Source organism: Carassius carassius, chromosome 31 (genome assembly GCF_963082965.1).
Source record: "Carassius carassius chromosome 31, fCarCar2.1, whole genome shotgun sequence".
NCBI classification, from domain to species: domain Eukaryota; kingdom Metazoa; phylum Chordata; class Actinopteri; order Cypriniformes; family Cyprinidae; genus Carassius; species Carassius carassius.
In genome coordinates, this window is record NC_081785.1 from 10412127 (window position 1) to 10426094 (window position 13968).

At 38.1% G+C, this 13968-nt stretch overlaps 1 protein-coding gene across 1 annotated transcript in view; it reads left to right on the forward strand.

Moving 5' to 3' along the window:
• The window catches only part of LOC132111516 (EH domain-binding protein 1-like), a 126187-nt gene that overhangs the window by 36104 nt on the left and 76115 nt on the right, over positions 1-13968 (forward strand). Inside the window, exons 6-11 of the mRNA XM_059518889.1 lie at positions 6295-6476; positions 8130-8269; positions 9449-9547; positions 10247-10372; positions 11279-11561; positions 13483-13729. Of these exons, the coding sequence (XP_059374872.1) occupies positions 6295-6476; positions 8130-8269; positions 9449-9547; positions 10247-10372; positions 11279-11561; positions 13483-13729 (1077 nt within the window). The remainder of the gene's footprint in view (positions 1-6294; positions 6477-8129; positions 8270-9448; positions 9548-10246; positions 10373-11278; positions 11562-13482; positions 13730-13968) is intronic.

A 13968-nucleotide genomic window follows, 5' to 3' on the forward strand; every position in this document is an offset into this window, starting at 1 on the left:
TGATGTACATTGTGTGTGTGTGCTGGAGTGCTGCAGTGTTGAAGGTGTTTATGGAGCAGTATTTTTTTGGCAGACAGTTAATAACTGAGAGGGTGGAAGAGGGATGGACAGGGCAAAAGAAAAAAAAACATATTTTCCTTGGTTTTTGGAACAAGCTGTGTGACTTTATAATGTTATAATGTTTAATGAGTATACATTTATTGTGAAATTACTGCATTTCCGTGTCAATCCATGTTCATTTTTACTGCGAACAATGCGCTGTCATTTTAATTCAGTGCGTGCAGCACTGCAAAAATAGACTCGGTACGTAAACAATCACTGCACTGCTGCAGACGCATTGCTCCTGGAACGCACTGACGGACTGCAACCGCGTGCAGTGTGAACGCTGGAATTCGTTAACATGGGTGCGTAAAAAAATACGCAACGCATACGCACTGCAGACGGAGTATGTGTGAAACAGTGTTAAAGTGCTGCGCATCCTGCCCCTGACAAGCATCAAAAGTCCAGTCATCACCGGATGACAGGTTTTGACCCAGCTAAACTGTGGAAGGGAATTCTCAACCATGAACAGGGTAATACAAATTTTTCACAATAGGATTTGCTGCTTTTAGCTATATGTTAAGCTATCACATTTAACAGTTAATGCATTTGCAGGTCAAGACAAACATCCGCAATAGGCTGCAAGAAGACAATCTTGCAGCATACATGTGGATCTCAATAAATGGGCCAGACGTTTCTGACTTTCCATATCAAGAGGCTCTGGAAATGTTCTTCCAGAAGCCCAGAAAGATACACTGCAGTGACAAAAGTGGCACACTTTGTGGATAAATTACATTTTTAGTTTAATGTACAGTTCAAATAATTGTTCAGTTAATATATTCACTGCTGCCATTAAAAGAAACAAATGAACACCATGACTCCTTGAAGTGTTTGTGTCTGTGTCAATTTTCCCCAACCAACCAAACCCCCCCCCCATACTACATTAGACAATTTATAGCTCACTTTAAGCAACCATCGAGTGTTTGTGTTAACTTCCTAATTGCGATCTAATGTGTGTTTTGGCCATAGAATGTTGCTGAAATGTGCTATTTGTAGACTTTTATATCTAGCTAATCGTTACACCTGCTAAGGATTTCTCATGTAAACACCATACAAATCATATACTGTCATAATTGTATGTTTATTAGCTTTATGTATCATCCGTAGCAATGTTTTCCTGGGTTTCTTCTGTACAGAACCAAACACGAAAGTATAATGGACATTCGTCATTGGAGACAGGGCCAGTTCTGAACAAATAATTGACATGAGAAGCGAATGAGTCCGAGTCTGAACAGTGATCGCGGAAGAGAAAACAGGCAATCAATAAAGTGGAAATTGAATAGAAATAATGATTCTGTCTAAGCTTTGCATTTTAAGATGAAAGCACACTCTATGTAGCCTAAAAGATGTGGAAACTGAAAACTATTTGAATTTGATGAAAACCGTTTGCTCTGATTTATTGTTTGTTATATTTTGTTCCTTTGTGTAGTGGCTCAGGAAAAGAGTCTTTGGGTCTGTAAAGACCTCAACAAGCTGAAAAATATATATTTTTTTGGTGATGTGTAATGTAATCTTGTTAAAACGTATTTAAAAAAATGTATATTGAAAAAAGTGTAATTCAGGAACCGACATCAAAACATTGATTCTGTATTGATGTTGAACATTTTTGAACGATACCCAGCCCTAATCATGACAATAAAGCACAGAGAGAGATAAAGAAATAGGCAGGCAGGTCAAGTCTTTTTTTTTTCTATATATGAAAACTTCATACAATCTTTTTGAACCTCTTAAGATGAATTTACTGATCTTTCACAGGCCTGATGTCTTTGTGATGTCTGTGTTTAAGAGTCATTTTGGTAGCAGATGCTTGTCCTTCATCCGAGAGCCTGAAAGAGACTGTAGGTCACAGGGTTTGGTGGGTTGAAGAGGGAGATTTATTTTCTGTTGTCTATTGTTATTGTTTTGTGTGTTCATAGGCACCAGGCGGTGTCCCAGTGTGGGTATGCTGCGGAAACAACATCTCCAGTATTTGAGCACAGCTTTTTGTGATTTCTCTCTGTCTCTCTCTGAAGGTATTAAGCTGGCATCTTCTCTTCCTCTCTTTTATAATAGGCTGGTATTGTTTTGGGCTCTTTTATTATTTTGGAGGCTGGTATTATTTTTGATTTCCATAAGTCTTGGTCTGTTGGCTTTGCTCGTCTTTTATGTTCAGCTGGAACAATGGCAATCCCCCAGTCACCGGCCCTACCCTCAATAACAATTCCCACAAATAATGACACTACCCCTAATCTGTGTGTGTGTGAGCGCCACTCAATGACAGTTTGGGGAAATCACATTTGAATCACAACAGATGAGTGATGACAGACAGAAATAGGCCCTGGGTGATGCCAACTGAAAATGTGTCATCCGTCCTCTCCCTGTTTTTCTCTCTTTGTCTCTTCCTTTATATATTTATATTCGGCTCCGCGTTCATGCAGAAACTCGCAACTGGCATTTATTGATGGAAAAGCCTATTGTGGCCCATTTCTTTGACAAACACTACATTTCTGATCCCCTCAGGGATCATCTCGGGCTGGGAACCGAGAACCGGTTTTGTGAGCCAGTATTTAGGGATGAAACAGTCAAAAGTTATACTACTAAAAAAATGGAGTTGGAATAAGAAGTCGTCCTTTGTTTTTTTTTTTTTTTTTTTTAACCCTTCATAACTCTTTCTGTTTGTCTTGTTCTTCTGCGCTGTGTGTGTGTGTGTGTGTGTGTGTGTGTTGGGAAGGAAACCTCACAGCCCTGACCATCACCCCCCATACTGGCACCAGCTGTGGATCGATACTGGGACAGCTGGGGCTGCCACCCGCCTAAACACTACGCACATACACACCCTAAAGTGGATGAAGCTCCTGGTCGCACCCCTTTCTTCCCCACGCTTCCTGGAAATGTCAGTCAAAGGAAGTTTGAGGTTCATTTTAGGTGTGAGAGCCTGCAGGGGTTTTGTGGTGTTCTCCTCTAACTGGGACACACAAATACACTACACATACTCATACTCTCAGAAGGGAAATATTGAATATTGTCATCATTTGAAGTATTATTTGGTATTTGGCATTTATTCATTTAGCTGACACTTTTATCCAAAGTGACTTACAATTGCTATATATGTCAGAGGTCGCACGCCTCTGGAGCAACTAGGGGTTAAGTGTCTTGCTCAGGGACACATTGGTGTCTCACAGTGGATTCGAACCCGGGAATTCACACCAATGGCATGTGTCTTATCCACTGCGCCAACACCACCCAATTATGTATGCTGTCTTCTCAGTCTTGGTGTTAGATTATCATTTTGTTAACAAAACAAACATTTAAGCACAGGTCACAGGCAAACGTGTCTTTGATGCACTGTAAAAATTGTAGACAACCCAAACATGGCATGACACCATGGATGTCATACAGAGCAATGTTTCTAATCACTTATTTACTGCAGAATATCTTGTTTTACAGTTAATGGGGTCTCATAAAATGGCAAACACATCAACTGTAGTTGGGCAAAAACATTTTCACTATAAAAAGTTGCATTCTATAGGCTTGCCATTTTTAATTGTATGTGTTTATTAATATTTTGAATTTGCTTTTTTATTTTTATTTTAATGTTTAATTTTTAGTAATATTATACAATTTGTCAATTTTATTAATTTAAAAAAAAATATATATTTTTTTCTGTTTAACTTTATTTTAAAAAAAGTTTATATTAATTGTAGTACTTTTTAATTTTACTTATTTATTTTAGTTACTGCCAAAGCAAATTTCTTATTTTTTAACTAAACTAGTGTTGAATCTTATTTAGATTTCAATTGCCGAGAATGATTAATACTAGTTTAATTTAAGCTTAACAATAACTAATACAGTTACCTAACTTTAATTAACTAATACAGCTTTTTTTCTTTAACTTAATATAATCACACAATGCTATTTAATCAGCTAAATGCTTTCTGACACTTTACTTTGATTGTCTCTGCTTTGGGATTAAATTTTGCAGGATATACACAATACTTTAAAACGTATACAAAGTAAACATCTTCCACAATATGTAGTCAAAATCTGCGTGCTGATATATATATATATATATATATATATATATATATATATATATATATATATATATATATATATATATATATATATATATATATATATATATTTTTTTTTTAGATTGTTTTTAAACACTACAGTTTGACATTCTTCTCTCAGTAGAAGCGTCTATGTATGTATGTGTGTGTGTGTATGTGTGTATGATGATATGCTCAGCAGGGGGCAGCAGTCAGCCAGCCTGGCACCTTCATCTCCCCTCTCCGCCAGGTATTAAGCAAATTTGTGGGTACAATAGCTGCGTATTGATAGTCATATCCCTGTGATAAATTAAAAGTGTCTTATTGTCTCTTTTCATTTTGCACATTGTCATAACCCTGGACGGTAATCTGGGGTTCTGATTGACACCAGCAGCCAGGGAAAAGAACATCCTCATTGTTTGTCCTCATCAAATCTGTTAAACCTAATTCTTCCCCGCATATTTGCATATTCTTAAGTATTTTTTGGGGAGAAGGACTAAATCCTTCTTAAGTGTTTGATGCATTTTGAAATTCATTCATAAAGGACCTACATGCACTATTAGCTCGGTATAATGCCAGTGCATAATCTCAGCGATAAGACACGCTTTGGAGCGCTGGATTCTTCAGGGATGACATGCTGTATTTCCAACCGATTCAACAGGGGCTCAAATGTCAACACAAATGTCAAGTGGTTTCGTCGGCGAGTGGTTTTGAATCTTAGACGCAGGTTTTTTTCCTCCCTTTTATCGTTTTCATTTACTGAAGGAGTCACAGAGGACCTTCTCCCGTCCCAGCTGGAGTGGGGGATTGTGGGTAATTTATCTGGGTGTGAGATTTGCAGGCGGCACTGTTGTTTTGATCAGGTCGGTGCTCCATCGCTTTACGTCTCTGTCTGTGTTTCAGCCACCAGCACGTGGTGTGTTCTTGGATCAGTCAGATTAATCACCTTCAGCAAGCCAGAAGAAGGAAGATGTGTTAGTGTGTACTGCCCTTGTGAGTCGGCAGGTTTTTATGTGTGTATGGAACTGTATCGAGGCATTTCTGAGATGAAAATAGTCACTCTTCAGCTCTCTGCATCTCAATCTTCCTGAGACTGCTCTGATAAGGGCTCGTGTTTACCTGCGGGACCACTGATACATACAAACACACACTCATGTGCATGGGACTGAGATTTCTATCTGGAGATCTATAGGTAGTTGCTCCACATATGCATACAGGCAGGTGTATGAATGCAGGCTCTTTGACAGGTTGTACACAAGGCCTTAATTTCTCTCTCTGCTCATTTTGTTTTGGATTGCTCTACACAACATGCCTGATGAGATAAAAGTGACAAGAGCATAAATGACAGAAAAACTGGCCTGTCTGGCCTATATCTCACCCAAAGAGAAAACATGAACGGAGGTGTTTGTTTAAAAGGCGGCCAGATATTTTCTGTAGTTTTCTCTCTCTAATTTATGTATGTAATAGATGTTAACGTACAGTAAATGTATTAGTATAAAATTCCAGTCCTTTTACCTACAGGGGGCGCCATTGACCATGATGAGCGGGCATGTTTGCTCTGCTGGTGTCAGAGGTGATGAACTAATGCTGAGTTTGGTTATTTAAATTGTTTAGGAAAATGAACACCTTTTAGTTCCAACATGACCTTTTCTTTGTCTGAAAAGTCGTTTGAAGTTTGATATGATGTGTGCCTGTAAATGGCTTCAAAATTAAGCTTTATCTCTCCATAGAAAATTCGTTTTATTATGTTTGCTAGACTTTTTAACATTCTGTTTTGAGTATATACTACAAAAAGACGGTCTACATAAACTTGTATGCACGTGTTCCAGGAGTGCTGGTTTCCCCAGGACTGTGTGTGTGGGCTTTGTACATGTTTAAACAGGTGGTGATTTTACCCGTAAGTGTGAGGATTAGCAACTTTCATTCATTCTTTTTGATTTCTTTTTTCTTAGTAAAGCACCACAGGGTTTTGTTTTTGTCATATGTAATGTTTTAGGATTTGAAACTTTTAAAAACATATCTAATATGTCAGTTTATTTGATATTTTTTGTTGTTCAGTGAAGTGTTGGTAGCAAGTGTAATAAGTGAGTTAAATCTTTAGTTTTTTTTCAGCTTAAGAAGAGTTTTAACTATCTCTCTTTTTTTGTGTGTGTGTTTTTTTTAGGAATCTCCGTCAGGTCGTCGGAAAGCGCTGGCCACCAGCTGCATTAACATGAAGCAGTACGCCAGTGCCATGCCCACACAGACAGACGTCAAGCTCAAGTTCAAGCCGCTGTCCAAGAAAGTGGTTTCAGCAACACTGCAGTTCTCCCTGTCCTGCATCTTTCTGCGAGAGGGCAAAGCCACGTAAGAGCAGCCCACTACACCACACACACCTCCAAAACCAGCTGACTGCACCCACCCTGAAGGAATGCTGCCACTTCAAATTACACTCTTATTCCTTTTCTCTCTGTGCATTTCTTTCTTTTTTTGCCTCAGTGAAAGGGAGTGACGATACCCAACATTCCCAACATTCCTTTTCCTGGATCTCTCCCCTCTCATCCCTCTCTCCAGCCCTTCCTCTTTGAAAGTGACTGTGTGAGCATACATCGCTACACTATTGACAACAGACAGTGGACCTTTTTGACCGTGAAATTTTGGTGAAATTATCTAAACTGTACTTTAATTCTTCACACAATAATTTTTTTTGATGCGGCCCAAAATATAATATGATTCTGCGATTTAACACTGCATGATCTTCTATTAGTTTGTCATTAAAATATAGTTCATCGGTCAGAAGTAATTGTGACAATCAAATTTCTGTTATTATTAATTAATGTTTATTTCTATTATTATAGAAAAATAGAATACAATATATCAACAGAATTATTTCTATTTGAATGTTATTCTATTAATTTTATGCTACTTGCGTGCCAAAATGCTAATTTTGTTCCCTTGTTGCCGTTGTTCAGAAAATATCAGGAAACACAGACTTAAGACTGTACCTCACGTTCCCCTGGCATGCACTAAAAGAAATCAAATCCTGTTGGAGAACTTCGCCCCAGACTTAAGCTGTTGATTTTTTCACATGCGCGTCACAACAAACAGAAGTCAGATGGAATGTTTCCAGCCACTGGCCTTGAGAGCTGAAATATCTTTCCTTTACTCGTCTCGCAATATCCACGTTTTCCTCTTTTTTTCCTTTCTGATCTCTGCCTTCCTCTAAATAAAGGAAGCAAGAAGCGTGCGTGAGTGTATGTGATTTAACCCTTACGTTATATGAGATACTTGTATCTTTGTGTGGCTTTTGTGGCGTATGTGTGACAGAGGTTATGTGACGGAAGTGTAACCACTCTTAACCTATGGGAATGATGTCAACAGCACACAAAAATAAACCCTATTACATAAGTTCAAATGAGCTCCATGCCTGCCAAAGAAAGACTGGACCACATTCATAAAGAAGTGTGAGATAGACAGAGAGAACACGAAGACAGGGACATTGGGAGGGAGAGAGGGAGTTAATCCTGGAGCGTTATCTTGCCGTGCTTGTGAATGCCCTGGCTGGAATGCATGTCCGTATTGCACTGCCTCTTATGAGCAGGACCATGAAGGGCATTCTGTTTACACATTCATCCTTCGCTCACTCTCTCTGTTAACCTGGCTTTCTTCTCTTCTTCTGTCCATCTCTTTCTTTTTACACAAAAGCACAGTGAATTGAAGGCCAAATTCACTCTTTACCAACAGTTGTCAGTGATGTATTCAAGTCCTAGGGAAGGTGTTATCAAAAAAAATAAAACTGTAAAAAATTCTCATTTTTTCTGTATGTATTTACATCCATTTCAAATTCAGTTCGCTTCAAAATAAGTGCAGAAAAATTTTACAAATAAATAATAAAATCCTAAAATTCTGTCTGGGACTGCTGAGTACTGTGTATCTCATCTCTGGTAAATTAATCTCATATATGGATTGATTTCATCAGATTTATATTGTGCTTTTGTCTCTTTCACCTTTTGTGTGTAGTGATGAAGATATGCAGAGTCTGGCCAGTCTGATGAGCATGAAGCAGGCTGATATTGGTAATCTGGATGATTTTGAGGAAGAGAATGAGGAAGATGAGGAGAACAGAGTGAACCAAGAGGAAAAGACTGCCAAGATCACAGGTGAGATCTGCTGAATTTCCTCTGAAGACTCTTTGCAGGTGAATCTGATAATTCTTTCTGTTCAAAGGCAGTGATCTGTTCTGTTGTTTCTCGATCTGTTTTTTTTTTTAAATTATTATTCTATTCTATTCTTTTCTTTTGTATGCAGTATTCTGTTCTATTTCTTGATTGGTTCTATATATTGGTTCTGGATATTTGTTTTGTTTCTTATTTTATTGTTTTTTTACTGTTTCATAATCTATTCTTTTTTTGTTTCTTTCATTTCTATTTTCTTCAGTTTTTTTCTTATTCTGTTCTTTTTGTAGTTCTTTTTTTCTGTTCTGGTCTATTTTATTCTTTTTATTCTAGAATTTACTTTCTGATGGCTGCATGGTGCATTTGTATGTAGTGTATAAGCTAAATATTTATGTCTAGATTTGTTGTAAAAGAACAATAATAAATATGTGCAGAATTTTGGTCCCTTATAAATTTCAGCATGTCATTGTTTGGTGTTCTCTTCAGGATTTCTGTCCAGTCTCACTTCAGTTTCATTTAAGTGACACTTACTTTTTTTTCTTCCCCCTAGTGGTTTAATTTCTGTGTGTTTGTGCACATGTGTGCATTAACTTATGCCTATTGAGGCTTATGGCTCTGCTTGTTTACGTTTGTTATGATTTTGGTCATAGTTTATTAGCTGCTTTTTTAGGCTTTCATACACATCCCACTGCTTGATCTCCCAATGGAAGGTCCACCCAATACATGTCCTGTGAATGTATGCTCATGTTTGCATGTGCATATGTCTATGTATGCGTGATTGTGTGAGTGCGTGCCTGTGGGACTCGGTGATATAATCCAGCCTCCCTTCACCCCCCAGAAGCTGGAGTCTTAACATTAAGCCCATGTGCTTTTATCCCTTTATACAGTACGTGTATGTATGGAGCTCCTATGGAAATGCTTGAGTTGTTTATTCATCGTATGGATTAGGAATCTCTTTGTTACCATAGAGATGACGTCCGATATATTTTTCACAGTTTGTTAGAGCTAAGACGCAGTTCGGTCTCTTTTCAGAGAGACATACCTCAACACACACACACACACAGATATTTTATGAATGTATTACATACCTCTCTTTTCATCATACAGGTTTGTGTGTGTGTGTGTGTGTGTGTGTGTATTGATTGTATGTTGTGCTGTTTGCAGAGATTGTGAGGCAGCTGAATGCTCTCAGCTCCATAGATGGAGATCCAGATGACTGCCTAAAGCAACCAAATAAACCTCCTCCTGCCTCCTCTTCTGAAGGTCTTTCCACTTTCACCTTCTTTCATTCTTTTATTCACACTCTCTCACTGTTCTCACTCTCACTTTTATTCACTATCTCTGTCTTTTTCCTTCTCTCCTCTTTTTTCCCATCCCTGTGGTTGTGAGTTGTTATAAATAATCTGTTTATCAATAATTTTTTTTATGTTATATTTTTTCTTATTTAGCATTCTTCATTTGTGATCTTGTACCCTTGTTCCACCTTCTGCAGTTTGTAGTGAACACAACTACCCTCTGAAAAGCTTTGTTTCCGTATTCATGGAGCTGATGATCCTGAAACGCATGTCCTTAAAAACACAGCTGGTCATGTGATAGAGTGCTCTGATGGCCTAATATGGGTGGCGTGGTGGAGTGAACAGAGACGACACATCTTTATCACCTCAGAGAGCACTTCACTCTGTCACCCTACACACACACTTTTATTTTTTTTGGCCCACTGGCTCATGATGTGAGTAAAAGTTCAGAATGAAACCCTGCATCAGCTCTTCTGGAACATGCGCCTCTTTGGACCTGAAGGATCTTGGTGTGGTTCACTTCAAAATGCAGATGTCAACAATTTATTTATTTTCACCTGATAATTCAGCAGTTGTCCTCGCAGATTGATTTGGACTGATGAGTGATGTTCTCTTTTTTTCTTCCTTCCTGTTCTGTTATCATTGTGGATGGATGTTGATGGTTTAGAGCTGATCAGTAAGTTGAACTTCCTGGATCAGGAGGACCAAGAGCAGAGCAACATGAGCTCTAACCCCTTCGATGAACCTAATGACCCGATTGACCTTAACCCCTTCGGTGACCCGGATGAAGATGGTAAGAAGTGACTCTTTGTATGACCCCTTTGCCCATTTATCAACAGGGCAGGTTGTACTCATTAACAATCTGAGACATGTGATGATGAATTAAAGGCACAATATGTATGATTTTCGTAATAAAATATCCCAAAACCACTTGCAGCTGTGCACTTATCCCAAAAATTCCCAAGGATTTGTTATTCCAGAGAAATTCCAATTAAAAAAAATTCCTGCTCGTCCTGGATCATTGTCACCTATCAATTATATAATATCCACGCTATTGGTTTCTGCTTGTAGAAACTATGGCAACATGTGGACAAAAATGCAGTTGCAGTTCAACTAAATCAATTACGGCAGTCGCGAATAAAATGAAAATGAAATAAAGTGTTGTACCATGAATCTTTTTCCGGCGTTTTTACAGTGTTTCGCGTTTTAACCAATCACAAACGAGTTTATGAACGCAGCGGCCAATCAGAGGTGCTTAGATGAGTCATTGCTGAAACACCAGAGTTTTGTTCAGTGTGCGTGCTCGCTGAGTGTATTTTCCCATCATAAACCACAAAGTGCATATGTACGTATGATGTAAGTAGTAGATTCATTCATCAAACAGTGTATAGACAGCTTTTCTGATTATAAAGGGAGTTTTTTGAGAGTACTTAAACTCACACTAGACTGAAGTCAGGCATACTGTTCTTTGACAATTTAACGTTAAAAGTTTTTTGCTCACTTTCTCTATATAATTTATTCGCTGTTTGAATAGACATCTCCCATCATTCGACTCTCCCTCATAGCATCCTCAAGCTTCGCCTCTGTTATTGTTGTTATTATTGTATTGTGGTTTATTTTCATGATTATAAATTTAATAGTACTGTTATGGTGGGCGTAATTTATATAATGCATGTTGTGCATTTTTGTGTATTTCTAGAACCTCCCCCCAAGCCACATGTGCTGTCTGCTATCAGAGATCAAGAGCCTGTATTTGATCAGAACACCTCTTATCCCTCAAACCCATTTGATGAGGTTGACACAGATATGGATTCTTCTCAACACGGGAACCCGTTTGACGAACCTGAACCCGAACCCGAACCCGAACCCCAACCTGAAGTATCTCCACCCAAAAGCAGCAAGAGAAAGAACATCCATCCGGTGGACATGAGCAAATACCTGTACGCCAACACAACCAGGACAGAGGAGGAGGAACTAGATGCGTGAGTCAAGGAATTCTGGGGTATTCTGTGGGAGGGGTTGTGGGTTACAGCAGAACAATTTAAGTGATTATTTTTGAGTTGTCAACACAGTTCTGTTTGTTCTACTACTGTTCATTTGTAGTGAGTGAGTATGTGTGTGCTTGTTTGAGTGAAGGAGAAAAGCACTTGTCGGAGGAGAAGAAAGTGGTGAGCAAGTTCTTTCAGCAGGAACAAGGCTTCCGTTGTTCCCCACATTCTTTGGCCTTGTCTGTATATCTCTGCATTTCTCTCGTCCCTCACTCACTCTCAGTGCTCCAGCAGGGACACACATTTCCAAACCTTGTCATTATATAAAGAACATGAGAGCAGAGGAGGATACATTTTTAAAGATTAAGTGTTTCTGAAGGGTTTCGTTTTTCCAATGTTAAAGTGCTGTCACTTTTCTACTGCAGTCCAGTAATGCCAAATTTTCACTGGCACCACCACAAAATAACTATTTATTTTTATTTTTAGCAGTGCATAAAGAAAAAAAACGAATATATATACACAAACACACGCACACTATGTTCAAAAGTTTGGTGTCTGTAAGATTTTTTTTATAGTTATAGTTATTATATAGTTTTATAGTTATTCATAGTTTCTTATGCTCACACAGGCTGCTTTTTTTATCAGAATTAAAAACCGTAATATTGTTAAATAATACAATTTGAAATAATTTTTCTATTTTAACATATTTAAAAAAACATTATGATTTGCGATTCGAAAACTGCATGTTCAGTGTCACATGATCCTTCAGAAACTGCTGCTCAAGAAATATTTCTTATTATTATTGATGTTAAAAACTGTTGTGTTGTGACTTAATATTTTTGTGGAAACTGATACATTTTCAGAATTCTTTGATGAATAGAAAGTTCAAAACAGCATTTGTTTAAAATCTTTTGTAACATAAATGTCTTTACTGTTTTGTTCAATTTAACACATCCTTTTCTTTAAAAAGTATGTTTCTTTAAAAACTAAGCTTAGCTTACTGCACTTAAACTTTTGAATTATTTACTGTATATTAAATAATTTAAACCGTATATTTATATTTAACAAAAGTTATTGATCTGTAAAACAATTTTAAGGATCAATATGTTTAATGTATCAGTTTATCTTCACAAAAATAATCTAGAAATTACCCTTTGGAAATTATCGTTATTTTACATGAGACATATAAAAAAAAATTGCCTACTGTTCTCAGATCTCTCTAAAAAAAAAATTTCCTGCTTTCTTTTCACTCTCCTTCTCTCTGTCTCTTGTCCTCTTTTATCTCCATTTGTTTTGACTGCACTTTCCACTTCTTTCTTTTCTTGTTTGCATTGGCATCAGCTCTTTCCTACCTCTTTTCTCACCTTTTTTCTTACCTCTTTTGTCTGTAAGCTTGGGCTACTGTCTCTTTAACCTTGTCTTTCAGCTGAATACCTGCTCAGACTTTTCTCAACTCTGTCTCCTCATTATGCGTGTGTATTTATGTACATGTGTGTGTGTGTGCCTGTGATGAGTGATGAGCCTTTACACAGAAGTGTATTGATGTGAGCAGATGTCTGTGTCCGCTTGTCAGTTAGCTCTCAGACGAGGCTACAGGTTAAAGTTCATGAGGTGTGACCTCTGGAGCACCTGGTCCTTCTCGAAGTCAGCAGAGCATTTTATTGGCTAATAATGTTCGTTAATGCCTTCTCTACCTGAAGACAACAACACACTCACTCACACATTTGTCAGGGTAAAATTACAGAAAGGGAAAGGGGTAGAAAATCTACACGTGTTAAACTAACTAAATATGCTAAACTGACAATTACCTGTAGAGTGAACGAAAACACAGATGTCCCATTTCTACATCTGTGATTCACCAGTTTGCTTGTTTACGCTTTTATTTTTACATGGCAGTTTGTTGTTCTACTCTCAGATCAAACCCGTTCTATGAGCCCAGATCCTCCAGTGCAGCCTCATCTACCGCAGACAGTGGCACCTCGGAGAAGAGCGCCAAACGCCGGGCCCCTCCGCCTCCCAGTGCTGGACCCAACACTGCTGTGGCCCCTGGAGGCCCTGCATCAAAGACTTCAGCTCCTGGAGGAACATCTACTCCGCCTTCTCTGGCACCCTGTGCTGTCACAGCTGTGATAGGAAGAGAGTTAGCCTCGTCCTCACCTAAGGTAAATCATCCTCACCACATCATGACTCTTTCATTTAAAATAGAGTTGTACTGTTGTGCTAAAAACATGCTCTAGTAAGTATGAAAACAGATTGGGGTGAAATCAGTTTTTACATCTGGTATTGGTATTAAATAAAATATAATTATTTTTTTCACCTTATCAGCCATCTTTGTTGAGTTTAACTGAGCTTATCCTAATGCATTCTGGGATTGTGATGCAATGCAGGCTTCGATTGTTGT